The 23,546-nt window shown below is 38.6% G+C and overlaps 1 protein-coding gene across 3 annotated transcripts in view; it reads left to right on the top strand.

Annotated features, from left to right (window-relative positions):
• Positions 1 to 13,095: 13,095 nt before the first annotated feature.
• ANO4 (anoctamin 4) overlaps positions 13,096 to 23,546 on the top strand; it is a 421,314-nt gene continuing 410,863 nt past the window's right edge. For all 3 annotated transcript variants that reach the window (XM_040491102.1, XM_040491101.1, XM_040491100.1), the window contains exon 1: positions 13,096 to 13,231. In XM_040491102.1, the coding sequence (XP_040347036.1) occupies positions 13,111 to 13,231 (121 nt within the window). In that variant the 5' untranslated portion in view covers positions 13,096 to 13,110. The remainder of the gene's footprint in view (positions 13,232 to 23,546) is intronic.

Genomic DNA, 23,546 nt, shown 5'->3' with positions numbered 1-23,546 from the left:
GCAGCAAAAGCTGACTGATACATTTTCTAACAAAAGGGTGCTATTTGCTGCACCCTTTCTTTTATATCTTGTTCTTTATTTTATTTTACTAATTTTTTAAAAATTATTTATTTATTTTGAGAGAGAGAGAGCACAAGCAGGGGTGGGGCAGAGAGAAAGGGAGAGAGCAAATCCAAAGCAGGCTCTATCCTGTCAGTGCAGAGCCTGATGCTGGGCTTGATCTCATGAACCATCATGAGATTGTGACCTGAGCCAAAATCAAGAGATCAGATGCTTAACCAAGTGAGACACCCAGGTGCCCCTTGTTTTAACCTTTTTAAAACATGCAATTTTTGTGGTAGTTTAATGATTGTGTAAGTAGGTGCTCAATAACTATTCCCTAAATAAATGCTCGAAATGAATAGGGGGACTTAAAAGACAATGTCTTAGCCCACAGAATTGATTCCAATGCTGACTGTTTTAGGAATCCGGGAAACTGTGGAGATGTTGATTATCTTTTCATGCACTTATCGACTATTTACAACCTTTTTGGGGGGAAGTGTCTGTTCAAATAGTTTGCTTGTTTTTGGGGGGAGGGTCAGGGGGAATAGTTCATCTTATTATCAAGTTGTACAAATTCTTTATATATTCTAGATACAAGTCCTCTATTAGATGCAAATACTGTTTTGCTTTTTTTTTTTTTTTTCAATCTGGTGCTTACCTCTTTGTTTCCTTAATGGTGTTTTCTGAACAGAAAATTTTATAATTTTTAGTCTAAATCATCAATATTTTAAATGGTTCATGATTTTAATGTTGTATTTTAGAAATTTTTACTTAAGATCACAAAGATGTTCTTACTTGCTTTTTACTGGAAATTTTTACTGTTTTGGCTTTTTACATTTAAGGCTATGATCCATTTCAAATTAAATTTGTGTTTGGTGTGAGATAAAGGTCAAAGTTCATCTTTCTTCCTACCTCTCTTCTTCTCTGTCCCCTCCTACTTTCCCTCCCTTCTTTCTTTCCTTTCTTTGCATATGAATGTCCAATTATTCCAGAACCATTTGTTGACAAGACTATCCTTTCCTCATTGAATTACCTTGGCATGTTTGTTGAAAATCAATTGGCCATATAAATGTGTATCTATTTCTGGATGCTTTATTCTGTCTCATTGATCTACATGTCTATGCTTATGCCAATACTACACTGTCTTGATTCTGTAGGTTTAGAGTAAGTTTTGAATCAGGTAGTGTAATCTTCCAGGATAGTTTTTCTCTTTTAAAATTGTTTTGGTTTTCCATTTTCATATAAACTTTAGAATTGGCTTATTAACTTTTTCCTGCTGGAATTTGCATATGGATTACATGTAATCTATAGTTCAATTTGGGGAGAATTGACAGCTCAACAATACTGAGTCTCTGAATCCACAAACGTAATATATTCATCCATCTATTTAGATCTTTACTTTCAGCAATGTTTTCTGGTTTTAAGAATACAGATTTTGTGCAATTTTCATTAAATTTATTCTTAATTATTTTTTATGCTATTGTAAATGGAACTTTAAAAAATAGTTGCTGGTATTAGAAATAGAATGGCTTTTATTCAGTTTTGGTAATTTGTGTCTCTAAAGTAATTTGTCCTTTTCATTTAAGTTGTCAAATTTATTGGCACGAAGTTATCATAATATTGTTTATTTTTTTAATATCTGTAAAATCTATAGTATTGGCCCTTCTTTCATCTCTAATATTGATGATTTGTGTCTTGATGAGACATTTTTTTCTTGATGAGTCAGGCTGGATGGTTTCTACTGTAGTAATCTTTTCAAAGAAACAGCTTTTTGTTTTATTGACTTTCTTTACTGCTTTTATGGTTTCTGTCCCTTTGGTTGCAACTGTTATGTCTATTGTTTCCTCTCTTCTACTTGCTTTGGGTTTAATTTATTCTTTTTTTGTAGTATATTTAGGTGAAAACTTAGATCATTGGTTTGAGACCTTTCTTATTTTCTAATATAAGCATTCAAAACTATACATTTCCCTTTAAGTGCTAATTTAGTGTACCCCACAAATTTTGATATACTTTTTTTCTGATTCTTATCCAGCTCAAAATATTTTCTCATTTCACTTATTTGTTCTTTGACCTATGGATTATTTAGAAGTGTATGTTTCATTTCCATGTATTTTAAGATTTTTCAGGTATCTATCAACTATTGATTTCTAATTTAATTCTATTGTAATGGGGCACACACTCTACAGGATTCAATCATTTTAAATTTGTTGAGACTTGCTGATGGCACAGGTATGGTTTATTTCAGTGATTGTTCCATATGCAATTGGAAAGAATATGCATTCTAATATTGTTCGGTGAAATGTTTTATAAATGTCACTTAGGTAAAATTGATGCATAATGTTTCTCAAATCTATAGTCTTACCCAAATTATTTTGTTCTACTTGTTTTATCAGTTACTGAGAGAGAGAATGTTAAAGTAGTCAACTATAATTGTGGATTTGTTAATTTATTTCTTTAGTTCTGTCACTTTTTTGCTTCATCTATTTTGAAGTTTTGCTATTAGGTCCACAAATATTTAGGATTGCTGTGCTCTTTTGATGAATTAATCCCTTTAATAGGAAATGTGCATCTTTATCATTGGCAACATTCCTTGTTTTAAAGTTTAATCTGATGTTAATATACCCCTTCTAGCTTCTTATTAGTAGCGTTTTCATATTATATTTTTCTCACTCTTTAAACCTATCTGTGTCTATATTTAAAGCACATTTCTTGTAAATAGTATATAGTTGGGTCTTTTTTGTTTGATGTAAAAATCTCTTCCTTTTAATTGGCATATATAACATTTATATTTAACACAATTATTTTTATTGCTGGGTTTATTTCTAACTTCTTGCTATTTGTTTCATTTGTTCAACCTGTTTTTTATTCCTCTCTTCTTTTCTTGTCCTCTTTGGGATTAATTGAGGGTTATTTTTTTTCCCCTTTATTTCCACTATTGGTTTATTAGCTATCACTCTTTGTTATACTTTTTGTTTGAGGATTAGAGCAGGCTTCTTTAACTCATATATTAGTATGGATTAATAACATGCCTCTTCACATATAATGCAAAAATCTTGCAATTCTGTATGTTCTACTTATCACCTTTTATTTTCTTTTCTATTACATATTTTATATCTATAAATTTTATAAATCCTACAATATATTGCTATTACTTTTTACTTTAGTTATCTTAGTTGTAGTTAAGAAAATATATCTCATTCTTAAGCAAATTACCACATGAATAGCTGAATGCCATGAGTTGATTTACTCAAGTCTGATGAACTGAATTGATCATTGTGCAAGGGGGATGGATTTGTCCTTAGACCACTAAGGCCCATAGAAACACTAAACTGGACACTTTTCCTGAAGAACATAGGGTTTTTAGAGAAGAAATAGAAACATGAAGAAACAAATTTTGTTCTGTTTTAAAGGGGAAAGGAAGTAATTGATGTGGTCTAGGTAACCAGCAATGGCCACTGGCTCAAGTCATTTACTTACTGACTTTTAATGGGTTTGGCTCTACTACTTTAAGTGGCTGTTATCCAGTAGAAACTCACATGGACACACTCTAAGAAGGATCAGTTCCCTGTGATTTGATTTATTAGGTTTCATTGGTATGGTTTAATATCATTATTATGTAACACACATGTCAATACATTGTTATGTGGGTTGCAATTAATTTTATGGATTGCAGGGGTTTAATTTCTCTGTTTTGCCTAGCACTCCTGGAAATCTATGACATATAGAACGAGTATCTTACTATAAAGTTATATCAAGAACATTGATTAGCAGAAAATATTTAAATGGAATTTTTGAAAATCAGTTTATGTAAATATATCACATCATTAGGCTAAAAAAGAAAAATCAAATTATTATATCAAAAAATGAAAAAATATTTGATAAATCCATCACTTATTCATATAAAAGCTCTCAGTAAACTAGAAATAGAGAGGAACTTCCTCAACTTAATAAAGATTATCTATAAAAACCTACAGCTAATATCACACTTAATGGTGAGAAACTCAAAGCTTTCCCATTAAGATCAGATACAAGACAAGTATGTCTCTCTCACCACTCCTTTTCAACATCATATTGGAAGTTCTAACTAATGCAAGAAAAGGAAACAAAAGCTATACAGATTGGGAAAGAAGAAATAAAATTGTCCTTGTTTGCAGATGACATGATCATCTATGCAGAAAATCCAGAGCACCTGGGTGGCTCAGTCAGTTAAGCATCTGACTCTTGATCCTAGCTTAGGTGTTGATCTCAGGGTCATGAGTTCAAGCCCTGCACTGATCTCTGTGTTGGGCATGAAGCCTACCTTACAAAAAAAAATCCAAAATATGACAACCACCCCTCTCCACCCCCAGCAAAAAACAAAAACAAAAAGAAAAACAAAACAAAACAAAACACCCAAAAACTCCTGGAATTAATAAGTGATTGTATCAAGGTTGCAGGATACCAGGTTAATATACAAAAATCAATCATTTCCTATATACCAACAATGAACAAATAGAATTTGAAATTAGAAACACAATACCAATTACATTAGTACCTCCCAAAAATTAAATACTCAAGTTTAAATATGACAAATATATACAAAACCTATATGAGAAAAATCGTAAAGCTGATGAACAAAATCAAAGAAATAAATGAAGGCTCTTCCATGATAATGGATAGGAAGATTCAATACTATCAAGATGTCAATTTTTCCCAGCAAGTTATTTTGTGGATATTGACAAACTGATTCTAAAGTTTGTATGGAGAAGCAAAAGACCCAGAATGTCCAATACAATATTAAAGGAGAAGAACAAAGTTAGATGTTGACACTACTTGACTTTAAGACTTACTATAAAGCTATAGTAATCAAGAAAGCTGTAGGATGAAAGAGTAGGCAAATAGAGCAATGGGATAGAACAGAGAGCCTAGAAATAGACTCACATGAATATAGCCAACTGATCTTTGACAAAGGAGCAAAGGTAATACAATGGAGCAAAAATAATCTATTCTACAGATGGTGCTGAACAACTGGTCACCTACATGCACAAACAAAATGAAACAATAAATCTAAACACAGATCTTACACATTTCACAAAAATTAACTAAAAATTTACCACAGACCTAAATATAAAATGCAAAACTATAAAACTCCTAAAATGTAACATATTAGAAAACCTGGATAACTTTGGGTACGGTGATGACTCTTTTAGATACAACACTGGAGACATGATCCATGAAAGAAAGAACTGATGAGCAGGTCTTCATTAAAATTAAAAACTTCTGCTCTGTAAGGGGCACCTGGGTGGCTCAGTCCCCTGGGTGACTTTGGCTCAGGTCATGATCTCACAGTTCCTGAGTTCTAGCCCTGCATCAGGCTCTGTGCTGACAGCTCAGAGCCTAGAGCCTGCTTTGGATTCTGTGTCTCCCTCTCTTTCTGCCCTTCCTCTGCTCACACTGTCTCTCTCTGTCTCTTAAGAATAAATAAACATTGAAAATTAAAAAAAAAAAGGATGGGAAGACAAGCCACAGGCTGGGAGAAAATGATTGCAAAAGACACACTGATAAAAGGCTGTTATCCAAGAATATACAGAGAACTCTTAAAAGTCAATAATAAGAGGAGCACTTGAGTGGATCAGTCGGTTTTTTGTCTGACTTACAGCTCAGGTCATGATCTCACGGTTTGTGAGTTCAAGTCCCACATTGGGCTTTCTGCTGTCAGCGCAGAGCCCGCTTCAGATCCTCTGTCTCCCTCTCTCTCTATCTCTCAAAAATAAACATTAAAAAAAAAAAAAGTTCTTAAAAAAGGTCAACAATAGGAAAACAAACAACCTCATCAAAAACTGGGCCAATGACCTTAACAGATAGTTACTAAAGAAGATATGCAGATGGCAAATAAGCATATGAAAAGGTGCTTCACATTATATGCTATTAGGGAAATACAAATTAAAACAACCAGGAGAAACCACTATATACCTATTTTCATGGCCCAAATCCAGAAAACTGACTGCACCAAACGCTTGAGAGGATTCATGGAGCAACAGGAACTCATTCATTTCTGGTGGGGATGTAAAGTGGTATAGCCACTTTGGAAAACAATTTGGCTATTTCTTACAAAGCCAAACACTCTTATTAGATAATCCTTGGTATTTACCCAAAGGAGTTGACAACTCATGTCCACACAAAAACCTGCACATTGATGTTTGTAGCAGCTTTATTCATAATTGCTAAAATTTGGACGCAATCAAGATGTCCTTCAGTAGTTGAATAAACAGTAGTGTACCTAGACAATGGACTATTATTCAGCACTAAAAAGAAATGAGCTATGAAAAAAATGGAGGAAACTTAAATGCATTTTACTACATTAAGTGAAAGGAGCCAATCTGAAAAGGCTACACATGGCATAATCCCAACTATATAACTTTCTGGAAAAAGCAAAACTATGGAGGCAATAAAAAGATTAGTGGTTGCCAGAAGTTGGGGGGAGGGGTGAATAGGCAGGCACAGAGGATTTTTAGGGCAGTGAAAATACTCTGTATAATACCACATTGATGAATACATGTCATTATACATTTGTTCAAACCCATAGAATGTATAATACCAAGAGACCCTAATGTAAACTATGGACTATGAATGATTATGATGTGTCAATGTATGTTTACCAGTTGTAACAACTGTGCCACTCTGGTGGAGAATGTTGGTAATGGGGGAGGTTATGCATGAGTAAGGTAGGGGTATATGGGAAATCTCTGTACCTTCCCTTAGTTTTGCTGTGAAGCTAAAACTGCTCTAAAAAAATAAAGTCTTAGTAAAAAAAAAAAAAAAGAATGAAATTCTCTTCTTTATTTTTCTTTTTCCTTTCCTTTTTCCTGGCCAGTGCCCCCAAAACCAAAAGCAAAATGAATGAAAAATGTTTCATTCCAAAATGAGATGTTATTTTCCTCATCCAGAGCTTGCAAACAAGGTGGTCAAACACTGGTTTTGCAACCCCCAGCCCTACACTCACCTTAAAAATATAGTACTGCAAATGAGAAGGGTGAACTATCAGAGTCTTGAGGGCTGAGAGATGAAACACAAACAGCTAGTGAGAGGAGAAGATTGCCTATGTCCTGAGAAGTCTAGATGGATATTCCCAGAAGGGAAATCTCTGAGGAACCTACAAAAGTCCCCACAAGAGACATAAAGGCCCAACTTGGCAAGAAAGGTTATTGTGACCCAGTATTAATTCTGGGGGCTTTGGGTTGTTTCACCAAATGGAGAACCCTTAGTTCAAGTCAGTGAGTGGAGAACTGGGGAGCTCTTTCATGTAACATGTTCTTTTCACTTAAGGATTCTACTGCCATTATTGTTTAAATCTTCTGTGGGTTTTGTTTACTTTTTATTTCTTGGTCTGTTTTTCTGCAGTGGAGGCAGATATTTTTCTCCCTAATGACCATATTCTTCTCACATGAAATTTGTTCTCAGTAGACAGCTAGCAAAATCCATTCAGCATTCTCTTGGTATTGAGTTTTTTAAATTTTGATTGGGTTGATGTTATTTTAAGCCACCTTTCCCCATAAATGTTGTGTCAAACAGATATTTAAAATATCTCTTACTAACAAGTGCTCATAGATGGTTTAAATGTCTCCCCAAAATATCAATTTCTTATGTGCATTCTGATAACCCATTATGTTCACTTTTACTTATCTCGGTGGGGAATTAGAAACTTAAATATGTTTCAGATGAGGTCTAGTTTGCTCTTTTGAGTGACCTGGAAGTTCAGTGGCTTGGATGTCTAGGGTGGGAAGGTGGGAATCAGGGCGGATATACAGCCAGGATACACGATACCAGTCACAAAGTATTAAAATACCTCCATACTTAGTTGGTAATAAATAGGCATTGCTCTAAGACCCCCATTGCCTGACACCTTGGTTCTTGAAGACTTTCCCCAGCAGCTAAAGGGTTAAGCCTGGCAAGCCTGGGGTGCCTGTTTGATTGGTGGTGACTGGTGCAGTACTGTCTGTTTAATTATTATGAAAAGCACCCCTTGGTGAAAGGAATGGAAAGGATTTACTGCTTGATTGGCATTCCTAAGGGAATCCTGAAAAACTGGACATAATAATCATAGGGGTTAATATCTATTGATAACTGTTGGAAAGGTTTTATAGATATTAACTCACTGGACAACCCTCAAGAATCCTTTGCTGTGGCTGTTATTATTACCTGCATTTTGTAGATGAGAAACTGAGGCCCAGGTTAGGTTATTTGCCCACGGTCACTTAACTAATACATGGTGGAATTTGGAGTTTGAACTCAGGCTGACCCCAGAACCAGTGCTTTTTTTTTTTTTAAGTCTACTCATGGCTCTGACCTTCTGTGAGACTATAAGCAATAAGCATTTATTGGGTTTCTGCCATGTAGAGCACCATGTAAAGTACTGTGGGTGAAATAAATTCTATCTTTCCATAGTTCATCATCTTGCGAATTTAATGGTCAAGTTCCTTTTCTCCTGACATGGACAACATAGGTCCCACATAATCCCTTTCCATTTGATGGTCCAGAGGGACCATTTGATAAACAAACTCCAGGGGAAATATTGGGTGCATAGGACTCCAATTTGATGGTGTTCACTGAAGATCAGAAAAGTAATGTTTTCATAGGTTGCTTTCTGGGACATGAGAAATAGTCATTTACCATTTAATGTAAACGCTTTGGCTTTCCTGTTGAGATGGAATATGAATTTAGAATATGAATTTAGAATAAGGTAGACCAACCTGCTCCCCAACCAAATGGATCTGAATATACAGCATTTTTCACCTGTACAACTATTGCAACACTCAGAATTTTAGGATGAGATGTGTGTTTCTGTTTTCAGAAAAAAAAATTATGTCATTTGTATAACAACATAAAGCATTTTTAAGGTAAATGTGATTGGATCCTATAATAAATTTCCTCGTATTCATGCATGGTATTTGATAAAAAGGCAGTGTCCTCTAAAAAGCAAATTCTATTTTATCATATATTCAGTTAATTTGCCATGACAATAATTAGTGTGATATGTTATGAAAGGCATTCATACAAGGACAGAATGCACGAAGCTGACTCCAAACACATATTACTGGCAAAAGTTTTTCTGTTATAAATTGAAGAGAGATTTTTCATGACACTTGAGAAATGGAGACCAGGAAGCCAGAAATTAAATAACCTACTCTCTTCTCTGAGATAAGAACTCACAGTTCATGTTTACTTCTGCAGTGTGATTCAACTGGCTGGCCCTGATGTAGTTAGGAAGCCCTCACTTAGCCTCTTCTTGACCATTACACCTTTCGGTGCAACTTTCCTATTTTGTCTTAAGGAAAAAAAGTATAAATAAAATAACATTTTAAATTGAAGATTTAGAAAGAAAGATAACCAGATGGTTTATATATATTCAACAACATTTGGGAATAGGATATCATGAGCTCTGTAACCTGGTTTCAAATCTTAGCTCCAGTCCTTACTGACTGTTAATTAGTCACTCAGTGACTCAGTTTCCCTAACTATCAAATCATCAATAGTATCTATTTTGTTATCTTAATATTGATTAAGACTATATATGTTATTATATATAAATATATAAGACTTTATATATGTGCTTACATATATATTAAAATAAATAAGTTTGCATATATGTAATTAATTGTAAGATATGTAAATAAGTGTACCATTCATTGTTACAAATCTGCCAAATTTTATAGAAATGTGTTGTAAACATTCATTTAAAGTCCTAAAACATGAACTTGATATAGTTGTTTCTTTGACATCTTATGTTATTGGGTTTTTGTTTTTGTTTTGTTTCAGGAAAATAGTTTTGGGGATTTTACATTTCCATTTAATAGACCCAGATTTGGGACACCTGGGTGGCTCAGTTGGTTAAGTGTCCAACTTCGGCTCAGGTCATGATCTCACAGTTCATGAGTTCGAGCCCCACATCGGGCTCCATGCTGACAGCTCAGAGCCTGGAGCCTGCTTTGGATTCTGTGTCTCCCTCTCTCTCTGCTTCTCCCCTGCTTGCACTCTGTCTTTCTCTCTCTCCCAAAAATAAACATTAAAAAAAAAATTAAAAAAACACAGATTTAATCATGAAGGGCTAAATGTTTTATATAATTTAAATTTATTTAATTTTGGATTTTTGAAAAACAAAGATTGTCATTTCATTTTAGCTATAAATTTTTTTCAGGTGTAGAAAATTAAAGGATGGATCCAAGGGGGCCATTATTGTTATAGTGAAAGGATCTAATATGTAGCTATAATTCCTCATTGTTGTAATTAGTTTTCTTTAAAGGCTATGTTTTGGATGCAAACTATTTGTTATGCCATTAATTTTTTATCTCTATTGGATCAGGCTTACCTCTAAAAATCTGATGAAAATTATGGATCCTCTCCCCATCCCAGAAAAAATGTATGTACATACCCAGTTCTGAATGTATTTCAGAAGTCATGATCCCCATGAAGCCCACCCATAGACTCTTTCTCCAATCTTCCAGGTCCAGGAAGAACTCCATTTGTGCCTCAATAGAACAGACACTGTGGTTCTGACAGAGTTCTCTGGCCTGGCCTAAGTGTTGCGTAGAATAGTTTGGTGCAATAATCTTTCTTGAGTGAGGAAGATGATTGAGATCTATAGAATAAACTTACCCACAACTCAGGTCTCCTAAGCACTGACCGTTTCTCAACTATCCTTCCCCCATAATCAAACATTTTTTTTCTCTCACACTAATTGATTCAACTAATATTAATTGAATACTTAATATGGGCCAAATAATGTGCTAGGTGTTGTGATACACTGAGATATAAGACATGGCCCCTGCTTCCCAGTGGAGAGGTGTATGGATAAATAGACAAATTATAACATGATGTAATAAATGCTATAATAGAGATGTTACGTGTTACAGGAATACCAAGGACGTAGGGCTATAAAAGCTTTGATCTGTCAATAGCAGCAATATCTTAAAATGTTCAATTTGTTAAATCTTTTATAATGGACCAAATCCTAAGTCAAGTTGATCACGGGCAAATCAAAACTAAATTACTCTTCACATGCAATAGTTTAAGGAATGAGTATTTGTAGAGTAGTTACTAACCTACAGAATTAAAATAATTTGCTAAAAATGTTGATCACAGAGAGACTCTTTCACTGTCAAATGCATTATAATCACATTTAGGAAGTTAATAGTAAGTCAAATAGATCAAGTTTAGAGCATGCTGAGAAGAGGAGAACCAGTTTTCCTCAGTGTACCATCTGAAAAAAGCATTTTCCTGGAAAGATTTTGAATACAGCTTTCATCAAGGTTGTGGCAGTTCATATTTTACTCCTGAAAACACTGTGAATGAATAAAACATAAGAAAATTTGAATGACAAGCTTGCCTTTAAGAAGTCTTACTGGCAACCACACAAATCCTGAACCTCATCTTTCAAATGTCATTTCCTCGGTGAAGTCATCTGTGAATCCTGCAAAGACAGAACCACTTGCTCCTGGCGGCCAGGTTTAACAGCCTGAGTTCCAGGATACTGTCGCAACTGCCTTTGTTCCCCTCAAGAATGTGAGGCAGAGAGACCACCCCCTTCTGCTGCAGACATGAGACTGCTTAAAGACGTCAGTGTCAACTGACAGCACAGGGCTCTTAGCAAGTCTGAGGTGTATTTGACCAACAATTCCTCAACCCAGAGGCCCAGTATTTTCAATCTTAATTTTATTGAGGACACTGAATATCTCAAGGACTTGGAGTGGTATTATGTGGGCAGAAGTTCAGGTGGCCTTAAGAGAGGTTAATTAATCAGACACCACATTTTAGTTCCTGCTAATTAGAAGGAGCTGCCAAGAAGAATTAAAGTGCAATTTGGAACTCATTTTGATTGTCCTTCTTTATGACCCTACCTGAGCTAAAATGTGGAGGTAAAGGGAGAGAAAATCTGGAAGTCAGAAGACAACTCTGCCCTCTCAGTACCTCCACCGAAGTTGGCACAACCCCAAACGCAGTTACTAGGCTCCACAGCATCGCCCCCCAATTTGTTGGACGCTGGCGTTTTTCAAGGCCGAGACTCTCTGGTCATCAGGCCAGTGGAAGCCCTGGGCAGCGCTCAGGAGCTTGTGAATTTAATTTACTCTTGGGATTTGCGAAACTCCAGGTGTTCCTGACCCCAAGGGGTAGTTAGGCGGCCTCTAGTTTTTTCCTGTTCTCCCCACTCCCCTTTGCCTCCCATTTCTTTCTTTCTCCTCCCATTTGCCAGGGAGCTGATTCTTAAGTCCAGAACCAGCACGACAGAATGGGTGGGCTTCCAGGTAGAGAGAGCTGGGAGGGGGTTGGGTCTTTAGTCATTCAACAAATATTGAGTTCACGCCCTGATTGAAGCACGAGCAGTCAGAGCAGAATAAGACACTAGACGCAGCCTCACGGGGAGACAGACACACCAATAAAGGTGACAGGATGATGCTCTAGGACAGGTCTGGGCTGTTGGGGTCAGAAGTCTGTACTTAGCGGTCAAGGACTTCATTAATAAAAATCCACGGGACACAGTTGCCACTCTCCGTTGGGCTTCGGCCTCGGAGGCAAACCCTTCTTGAGACTGTCCCCTACGCTGGGAATCGCTCCCTAGAGTCACAGGCGGCCAGTCCCACCCCCTGCGTCCCCAGTCGTGTTCTCCAGTGGAACTTCCCTAGGAAAAGAGCTGGAGGCTCGAGGTCCGGGAGGCTGTGGCGCCCTCGGGACTCCCCGATCCCACGTTTGCCCGCGTCACCCTGTAGCCCCCACCCCGAGGGGCACCCTGCTTGGAGTGGACCCAGCCGGGTCCTGCCCGACGTCCGCCCGTTGGGGCCACATCCGCCGCGCGCCCCAGCACCTCCCACCGCCTGCTTCGCTCCTCCTCTCTCCGGGTCGCCAGTCCTCCGCTGCAGGTTCAATCCCCGCGGGGACCCGGAGCACGGGGACCCGAAGCGCGGTTGACCGTCTGCCCTTGCAGCCGAGACCCGGCCAGGGGCACCTGCGAGCCGCGGGCACCTCTCGGGGCGACCGCGGCGGGCTGACTGGGCATGCTCAGCAGCGGGGCGGCCGGGCGCCGCTGGAGCCAAGCGCATGCACTCGCGGGGCCAGGCGCCGGCCGTCCAGGGGCGCGGCGCGCAGGCGGCCGCTCTGGCCGACGCCCTGGCCAGCCTGGGCAGGACGCGAGCCAGGATGGCCTCTCTCACGGCATACGGTAACGGCGGGCGATCGCGGGCTCTCGGGGCGGCTGGGGCGGGCGGGGCCAGGAAGCCGTCAGAGCATCCTGGGGAACTTCGGGGTTCGGCTCCCGAGAGGGTCAGGAAGGAAGGGAGGGGGCTGCAGCGCGCACTGCGTGGGGCTGGGGGTCCGACGCTCTGCGGGGTTGGAGCTGCCCGAAATCCGGGAAGGGAGTATGTGCAAAAGGAGTCGGTGGGGGTAAAAACGCCCAAAATTTGGGAGGTGTCTGGGAGCTCTGTGTCTCCAGAAAAATCCCACTAGCTTCAGAGCACCGAAGGGAAGGGAACGGGTGTTAAGTTCGTTTCTAGTGGTGCGAGGCTTGGGAGTTGGGAGGTCTGCGTTCAGTCAGCGCTTGCCTTGTCCCTGACTGACCTTGGGCAAGTTATTTAAACTTTTTTGTTTCTGTATTTCTCCATCTGTAAATTAGAGATGAGAACATCTCCCTGACAGATGCTGTGGGGTTAAAATAATATGCACCAAAATATGCTTTTAATGCAAAAAAAAAATCAGCTTGTAAATAAAAGTTCCATGGGAATAGAAGACATCATTCCCCCCCCCCCCCCCCACCGTTTTGGGTTAAAAAAAATATATATATATTTATTTATTTTTATTATTATTATTTCTTAAAGGCATTGCAGAGTTCTGAGGAAAGCAAAATCACAGTATGAAGGTTTCCAACTCAGCTAGAAATCCCACTGCACTGGGGAAGCCAACAAGGCTTTTTATCAACATTCCTGCTTGCGTGGAAAAAGCAATTCTCTGTAGACCTTTGTCAGAGATGCTGCCGAGATTGGGTTATAGGAGGGAGAAACTCAAGTAGACCTCCCCCCTCTTCCCCTGGCAATCAGTTGCTGTGATAACATCTAGTTTTGGCGTTTTAAACGCGTTTTAAACGTGAAGCGGATGAGCAATTGTTGGAAAATGTTTTGCAGGGACATCTCCCAAGCCTCGGATTTGGGGGGGCGGGGGGCGGTGGATTTGCTGATCTTTGGTATGGTTGGTATGGAGGCTTCATTCTGCAGGCCAGTGATGTCCCCTGCTCATTTTACCAAGGTTAAAGGAGTCAGTGTCTTTTTTTAACGGGGGATATAACTGTTTAAAGGGATCACTCAGGTGGCTCTGAGGGTTTGCAGTTGATCCTTGTGAACTGATAAGGAATTGTGAGAAGATTACCAATTGCATACTAGTGACTTTTTTTTTTTTTTTTAATTTAATGCATCTTCTGCTGGGCTGTGAATTGTTCTTACTCCTGCCACACATTTAACACAGAACATTGTCATTCTTGGGTTACCATCTGGGGATAATCCAACATTCTGATGGTGTTTTAGGCATATTCATTGTCAGGAATCTATTTTTTACACCTTTTTTGATCAGTGATCCATCGTGTTGGATTTCACATGCTACTCTGTGGATACTGTCAGTGATAGTTAATAATAATCAGTTCTTTAAATTTCTAGAAACTTTAAAAGCTTAATTGGGCACCTACGTAGAGAAAATGAAATCAGAAGAAGTGAAATTGTTTTTGAAAAGCAAGTATATTGGGGCGCCTGGGTGGCGCAGTCGGTTAAGCGTCCGACTTCAGCCAGGTCACGATCTCACGGTCCGTGAGTTCGAGCCCCGCGTCGGGCTCTGGGCTGATGGCTCGGAGCCTGGAGCCTGTTTCCGATTCTGTGTGTCCCTCTCTCTCTGCCCCTCGCCCGTTCATGCTCTGTCTCTCTCTGTCCCAAAAATAAATAAAAAACGTTGAAAAAAAAATTAAAAAAAAAAGAAAAGCAAGTATATTTCAGTAATTAAAGGAAAAGGGTGGCAGACCGTTTGTTTGTTTCTTTTTTGGCAACAAAGAATTACACAGGTTTCTCTTTAGGGCCTTTAAGGGAACTAAAACAGACTTAAATATATATATATATATCAATTAGAATTTGTGCTATTTTAAATATATTCTTGACACGCTCTTCTTTCTTTCCATCCCTAACGTGGTGAATACACTTGGCCACAAAGTGCACATTAGTTCTTCAGCCCATAGCAAAGTGACCCAAGACATGACAAGATAAGTTAGTCCATCAGGGTTTCCATTCTAGTGAACAAGTTAAGGAAAAACAAACTTGAGGACATTCAATATATATTCCTCACCTGCTGAATGTTGTCGAGATCATTATCTGATGAGAGCTTGGCCCAGTCTGGAACCTTCTACAAATCATCTCTCTGACAACTGAACTGCTTTAAAAATGTTCCCTTTTGGTTCTGTTGGATTTGGATTTAGATATCATGATGGGGGATGATCTAAGATTCTTTCCTGGAACTTATAGGGTTCAATTTTTGTATTCATTTGACTGATTTAATAAATGCCTTAGTCCTATCTTTAGCACAGAATGAACAGTTATACTGTAGACCGTGTGTTTTAGGTTCCTGAGAGAGAAATTTGGCTTATGTATGCATTTCATTAGCAGCAGCCTCCAGTAAACCTCATTAGCTTCCCATCCAAATATGCATTTTTGATCCTGTATTGGAACTTGTTCTGTATTTTAGCATGAATTTTTACTTTTAGACAGCCGTCTAGGCTTATATATTCTGGAAATGTGAAATGAGATTCCGGTAATTAGTAACTGTAATATGCACTCTAACAAATATATGTTCAGTGGATGATGCAGTTTTTAAAATCCTGGATTTTTAATGCCTCAACCTTTTGAGCTCACCACTGATTTTTCTTTGCTTGTCTTTTAAATGGTTTGGGTTCTTATCCACTTTTAGCTCATTATATAACCAAGTGCATGACACCAAGGATGGGTGACAAGTCTCCTTTAGAGAGAAATGGCTGGGACTTGATTTGTTCTTGGCCATGCAAAAGAAGGCAGAGGGGCTATGTTCTAGTCTGAACCAGGAAGATGACTTATGTTTGGACCTGTCAGCTTTGTATCTGAAGAGGCTTAATATGGGGCCCAAGTTGCTTATAGAGCACAGTGGGGGCTATTTTAGGGAAGGTGTCTCTGAGGAGATATTTCAGCAGACATATAAATGAAATAAAGGAATGAACCATTGCCTTATGTGGGGAAAGAGCAATCCTGGCAAAGGGAATAGTGAGAGCAAAGGTCCTGGGGTAGGAATGAGTTTGTCATGTTCAGGGTTAGCTAGAAGGTCAGTGTGGCTTCAGCAGAGAGAGCAAGTAGAAGACAAGAAGGAAATGTAATCAGAGCCAGTATTGTTCTTATAATTATTCTCCCTCCCCCCTCCCCGATTCCTCCTATCTCTTAAGTTGCTTCTTTTTGGAGTTCTGTTTATATTGATGTTTGCCTGGGTTGTGTCCTTGAGTTTATAATCTTACTCTCAACCATTTGGAAGACATTGATTAGCCACCTACCAAATGCTGGACAATGACCCTGAGTGCAGAGTCAGTCCCTTGGTGGGATGCCTTTAAACTGGGGTGGTGAAGTTTTTTGTATTTTAAGTAGAAGTGTGGGGTATGCTGGGACATAATAATGGTACTTTATGTGAATTACCTTAGTTAAGTCTCACAACAACTTTTAAGAAATTCGTCCAGTGTTAGCCCCATATTCATTTGAAGAAATCGAGGCATAGATAGGTTGAGGAACTTATTTAACCTCACATAATGAATGGGGAACCCCAGTGCAGATTTAGAGTTTGACTCTGGAGCCTGGGGTTACTGTTAATTAGGAGGAGGAAGGAAATGAACAAATGTGTGGATAATTCCAGGCAAAAAGCATGGCTTGAGCAAAGGCCAAAAGACAATGGGGGGCAGACGTTCAGTACTGGTAATTAGAAGAGGAAGCCAAGCCTAACCATGCAACATGGAAGTGAAATGGGGCAGAGAGCATAGGACATAATTTCCCTTCGTGCGACTTCGTCTTTATTTCGGTGACTCCCCAGTGGAACTCACCAGCTCAGAACTTCTTTCTTGTGTGTGCTATGCTTTTATACTTAGCTGTTGGCTAGACTTCTCTAGTTGTATGCCTCTCTGGCCTTTCAGCTTAGCTCAATGTGTCCAAAGGAGAATCCCCCCCCCCCCCAGCCGTTACCTGTTTCCCATAGAATAACTCCAGCTCTCCAGCTGCTGAGCTCAAAGTATGTGCCAGGCTCTAGCCTGGACCTAGGAGGGCCTGAATGAGTGAGATCTCATTATTTCTCTCATAGATGGCAGGATCAGCTAGAGGAGACAGACTTCTAAACAAAAATTATAATGCAGTGTTGTTGTAGTGGGTGGGGGGAGGCTGGGAGGAGTGAGGGATAGGTCAGGAATAGCTCCCTGGAGGGGATGATGTTAAGAGGCTAATTGGGAGAAGGAGGACATTCCAGCAAAGGACAACAACATGAACAAAGATAAAGGGGAGAGATGGCAGGGCGCATAAAGGTAGCTGCCAGGACCACATGTTCCTAGAGTGTGACAACCTGGAAAGGTTGGCAAGGACCATTGTGTTCTATGTAGGCACCTAGGCCAGACCCCTGGGAATCCTCTTTGACTCCTCTCTTTCTGGAACATACTAACCATAATACCTTGGGCAAAGGGATTCACCTCCTGTGTCTCAGTTTTCTTATCTGTAAAATGGGGTCACTGCAATAGTACTTGTAGGTGCATATGTGTGGTGCACAGTGAGTACTCAGTAAGCATGAGCTGTTACTATCGGCTTCTCCTCCAGCTGATATACTCTCAGTCACCAAATCCTGTTGATTCTTCTTCGTTAACATATTTCTACTCTATTTTCTCCTCTTTCTGTCCACTGTTCTTATGTTAGTGGAGGCCACCACCTTTGCAGTAGCAGCCTCCCATCTGGTTTCTCTACCTTTAGTTATAATCCCTTCCGGTCCCATTTGCAAATCTGGTCCTGTATTCTCCAGCTTAAAACTTTTCAGTGGCTCCCCTCTGCTTACAAGTCACAATTTAACCTTCCTTGTTTGGCAAATAAGACCCTTAAGGAGCTGACCACCCTTCTCTCTTGTGGTCCCAGCACCCCACCTTTTTTGGGACACCGGTGGTTTAGCATGTCTGATTACATCAGGCTTTCTCAGGTGTCTGGACCTTGGCCCATGCTCTGAAACACACCTCCCTTCTCCTTTACAACGCTCACTCCCCTTTCCCTTGGGGATGTCTCAGGGTAAGTCCTCTTCCACCCAGCTCTCCGTTTTGTTTTGTGAATATTCCCCTTTGTGGGTTGTAAAATCCCAAAGGACAAGGATGATATCTTTTATCTTTGAATTCCTGGTGCCTAGCACAATGCCTGACACATAGTAGGTGACCAGTACTGGGGTGTCTGAATAACTGCATAGACTGTGTCAGGGGGCAGTACACTGTGCACAAGTTTTTAAAACCTCATTTTCCTATTGCAAATAACAAGCAAAATAACTTTAAGAGGAACAAGCAAAAGACCAAAAGCGTCCACACCATGTGGTACAATCAGATGCGTGCTAACTGGAACTCATGCTTTATTTACAAAATAAATCCAAGGAGGTATTTGATGACTTCTCTTGTTTTTGCCCTCCACCACCTGGCATGCTTGTTATTATGCAATCCAGACACTCATGGTCAACATTGATTAGGATCCTTTTGATTAAAAAGCTGCAGCAAAGCATGTACGCATTATTCTTTCACCTTCAGCCTTCACATTTTAAAAGTCTCTTTCTAGGGTAAGATTAAATTAAAATTTTATTTTGATCCTGGGAAGAAACATCTTAATCTTTTCCTTTAAAACATTATGTTCTTTGTAATAGCCACATGGAGTTTTCTATTAGAGCATAGTCCTAGACAAATAGTTCACAGCTACTAAGGAAGTTTCTAGAATAGATGTGTTTTGTGAGTGCTTACTATGTGCCAGGCACTGTTTTAGGTTCTGGAGGTAAACAAAAAACAAAACAACAACAACAACAACAAAAAGCCCGTTTTCATGAATCTTACATTGTACTAATAAGAAATGGATCTTTACCTTCTGGAAAAAATGAAAATAGAATATAGGCTTTTCAACACTGAATCAAATAGGTAATGTGGAAAAGAAAGGAAAGGAAAGGTTTTCTCTAATTAGGGTTCGTGAAAGGGCTTTTGTCACTGTGGAGACTGTGAGTGGAATCAAAGGGAAGCTGAGCTAATGAGTATCAGGCACAGTGTTTAAAATTCAGGAATGGTGATTAATGTATTTGAAAGCTTACTAGAGGCTTTGGCAGACATTCATTGTGTCTTCTATGCATTAGGCAGAGCCAGGCTTGTGGGCCCAAGATGAATAAAGGATGGCCTTGCCCTCCAGGAGTTTGGGTCTAGCGCAGGTCTTGTGGGGGATGCAGAGGCTGCTACTACGAGTATTGTTACAACTAGTACCTGCTAGTGCTGTTGCAAAAGTCACATGAAAGAGCAAATGCAAACATTTTATGAAAACCTAGAAAGCCCTATGGCAGTTTAGTATACAGCACTATGATGTGTTGTTTTTATTGCAGTAATAAAGAAATCTGTTTTTATGGGAAACACTGTGTTGAGTGGAAACATACTTTCTACACTTGGATTGATTCCTCAGCACCTTAGCAAGACCTCCCAAGACACCGGTTCCTACCTGGGACCAGACTGTCTACTCTATGTGGTGGGCAGGCAACACTTTTCGAATGAATGAATTTCAGTCACAATATAAAGGAGGAAATTGAAGCCCAGGGAGATTGGGTGGTTATATGGCTGGGAGGAAAGAGTGGGTCCTGAATATTAGCTTTTCTGTAAGCCTATAAAATATACAGCAAACATGGAACAAATCACAGCACTATTTCTGGGGAATAGATATATGGATATGTACACACACGTATCATTTTATATATAATTTTTTAACATTCATTTTTGAGAGACGGAGACAGAGCACGAGTAGGGGAGGGGCAGAAAAGAGAGAGACACATAGGCCAAAGCAGACTCCAGGCTCTTAGCTGTCAGCGCAGAGCGCAACGCTGGGCTCTAACTCATGAACTGTGAGATCATAACCTGAACTGAAGTCAGATGCCTAACTGACTGAGCCACCCAGGTGCCCCATCATTATCTATTTTTAATAGTACATTCTGTAGAACGCTTCATAAACAATTTAAAGTGATTTTAAAAAAAATCAGCTGCAGTAGGCAGCTGTAGCTCCTGCTACACAATGAATATGTATTTTGTAAATTAAATAGTATTTCCAGTGCACTAGCATGGATAGTTATTAATGGAATTGTATGGTGAGTTTGTTTTTGTAGATTAGTAGCTATGCATCATTTATCTGTTTGGTGAATTCTTGAGTTTCCTCTGTCCATGTGTATAAGCAGATTTATGATATGATCTTAAGGGTTTAGTGAAAACATTTTCTTTCCTTTTTAAAAAATTCCCTTCCTTTTGATTTATTTTTTTTTGGAGAGAGGCTTTCCCAGACTTTGTGGATTCCAGGGGAGGGCTTTACCTCAGTCTGGAGTCCCTCAACCAGCAACGCTGGCACCAGCTGGAAGTCTATTCAAAATGCATTTGTCAATTATATCTCAGTAAAACTTAAAACAAAAAAGGAAGAAAAGAAAGAAATGTAGATTTAAAGGCCCACCCCAGACCTATGAAATCAAGATCTTCATTTTTTTAAAGTTCTTCATTTTAATAAGATGCCAAGTGATATGCAATATTAAATTGTCCTTATTTTTACTAAATTTTTGTTTGCTCCACCAATCAATTATTGTGTGTTAAAATCTCTCCTTACGATAGTGGAATTTGTCAGTTTCTCCCTGCAGCTATTAACTTTTGCTTCATATATTTTGAGGTTGTTTTATTTTGAGCACACAGATGTTATCTCTTCCTGAAGCATTGAACCTTGAACCTTTTATCATTATTTATTGACTCTGTATACTTAATGATGCTTTCTGCCTTAATGCTTTTTTATCTAAAAATAACATAGCTACTCTGTCTTTATTTTGGTTAGTATTTGCTTGCTTTATTTTTTTCTTATATATATCTTGTACTTTTAACATGTCTGTGCCCTTATATTTGGGGCATTTCTTTTGTAAACAGCATTTAATTTTTTTTTTTTTTTAGAAATTCTTCTCACAATCTCTTAAATAGCAAATTTAGACCATTTACATGTATTGTGATTCAAATATATTTGAACTGAATTCTACCATTTTACTTTGTATTTTCTCTTTGTCTTATCTTTTATTCCTGTGCTTTATTCCAATTTCCTTTTTCTAAATTAACTAATTTAGAAAATTATTATTTTTTTTTATTCCTGTGCTTTATTCCAATTTCCTTTTTCTAAATTAACTAATTTTTTTTTTTTGTGCTAAATCCCCTCTCCCATTCTTCCCCACCATCTGACTCTCCCTCCAACACAACAAACTGGTTTGGAAATATAGTCTATTTCTGTTGTTTTAATAATTGCTCTTCTAGTTTCACTTAAACCATACTTAACAAATTCTACACTTATTCATCATAGTTTTTTAAACTATGAATTTAATGTATTGACCTCTCCCCTGAATAGTTCTGAGCACCCAGCTCCTGGCTCCTATACTATTATTATTCAGTATTTTAGTTTTATTCTTTGTTTTTAAATTTCCCAAATTAGGTATTATAATTATGATTTTATATTGAGAGTTTTGTTTAGGTTTGCATACATATTTCCTAGAATTCCACAGTCAGTGGAAAGATATAAATAGGCTCAGTGCTTTCTTTTTCCCCCTGTGGTTAAGATGAAAGTAAGATAGATTGCGTATTGAAATGGGTGAGGTTTTCTTTTTGTTGTAACAGCATTCTGTTTATGAGTATAACCAAAATAATTTGAGATCAAAAAAGTGTATTGATTTTGCCACACGTTTCTGATAACAGAAGTACATAAGATGATGTCCACCTTGTTCCCTGGGGAACCTCAGTGCTTAGCACATCAGAGAAATGACTATCACAGATATAGCACCAGATACCAGAGGACTCTACCTAACCCAGCTTGCAATAATAATCTGTTCTCCTTCTGTCTTCACCTCTGCTCTCATGTAAGACAAACATGGGTTTTAATTCCAGCTTTGTGACCTCTCAGAAGTGTGAGTTCTGCACGTTCTGTAATTTTGTGAACCTCTAGTTCCTGATCTGTATAGTGGCATAATCATACCTACCTAATAAGAGTTGTTTTGAAGCTTAAATGACCTAGGGATGTAAATGAAATAATCAGTGTTTAGCATAGTGCCTGGTAAAGGTCAAGTGCTCAGTAACTAGTATTATCTGATTCTACCACTGTCTCATTTTCTTAGATATTTTTTTTTTCAGAATTTGCATTCCTGGTTTGCCCTGTCATAATTTCTGCCCCTCTTTATTTCTTTAAAAAAAATTACTGTGAGTTTTAGTATATGTACAGGGAGGGGGGAGGGAGAGAAATTTATAATTTAACAAATAATTACAAAATGAATACCATGTGACCACCACCTAAGTCAAGAAGCAGAACATTTTCAGTACTGCAGAACCCACACCTGCTGCCCATACTCTCTCCCAAATCTAAGTTGCTTCTTTTCCACCAAATGGAACCACCAAATGCTAATTAATTTGTTACTTTTCTTTTTTTTTAATGTTTTATTTATTTTTGAGAGAGAGAGAGACAGACAGACAGAGTGTGAGCAGGGTAGGGGCAGAGACAGAGGGAGACACAGAATCCAAAGCAGGCTGCATGCAGGCTCTGAGCTGTCATCACAGAGGCAGACATGGGGCTCAAACCCATGGACCATGAGATCGTGACCTGACCTTAAGTCAGAGGCTTAACCGACTGAGCCACCCAGGTGTCCCTCTACCATCCATGTTACTTATCTTTACCATCCACATATGCATCTGTAAACAATTTAGTTTTGTTGTTGACACTTCACCAATAGAATCACGAATTGTTTTTTGGTTGCTTCTTTCATTCAGTATTGTGAGATGGATCTATAATATTTTGTGTAGCTTTACTTCATTTATTTTCTTTGCTATATGGCATTCCATTTTATGGATATCCTCATTCTTTTGCAGTATAAAATAAACATTAGCTGACACTAATTGAACACTTTCTGTGTGTTGCCTTATAGGGTAAGTGCTTTTATTATTTTCATCATACATATGAGGAAACAGAGCCTCATAGAGATGCAGTAATGTGCCCAAGGGTTGGAGCCAGGTGTCTAATTTAGATACTGACTCCAGAACCCTCAAGGTTTATTAATCTCATTCATAGTCTCAAGTTTTCCCACTAGTTAACCTGATTCTTTTCTCTAACTGCAATTGGTTCCTAAAGGATTAAATGGATATTTAGCCCTCCAATCTAGCTTTTTTGTTTTAATTCCTGTACAGGGGAAACATCTTC

Source organism: Herpailurus yagouaroundi, unplaced genomic scaffold (assembly GCF_014898765.1).
Source record: "Herpailurus yagouaroundi ecotype Mexico unplaced genomic scaffold, PumYag 182, whole genome shotgun sequence".
NCBI classification, from domain to species: Eukaryota; Metazoa; Chordata; class Mammalia; order Carnivora; family Felidae; genus Herpailurus; species Herpailurus yagouaroundi.
Note: the sequence above shows the minus strand (reverse complement) of the source record. Positions and strands in the feature narration are given on the sequence as shown.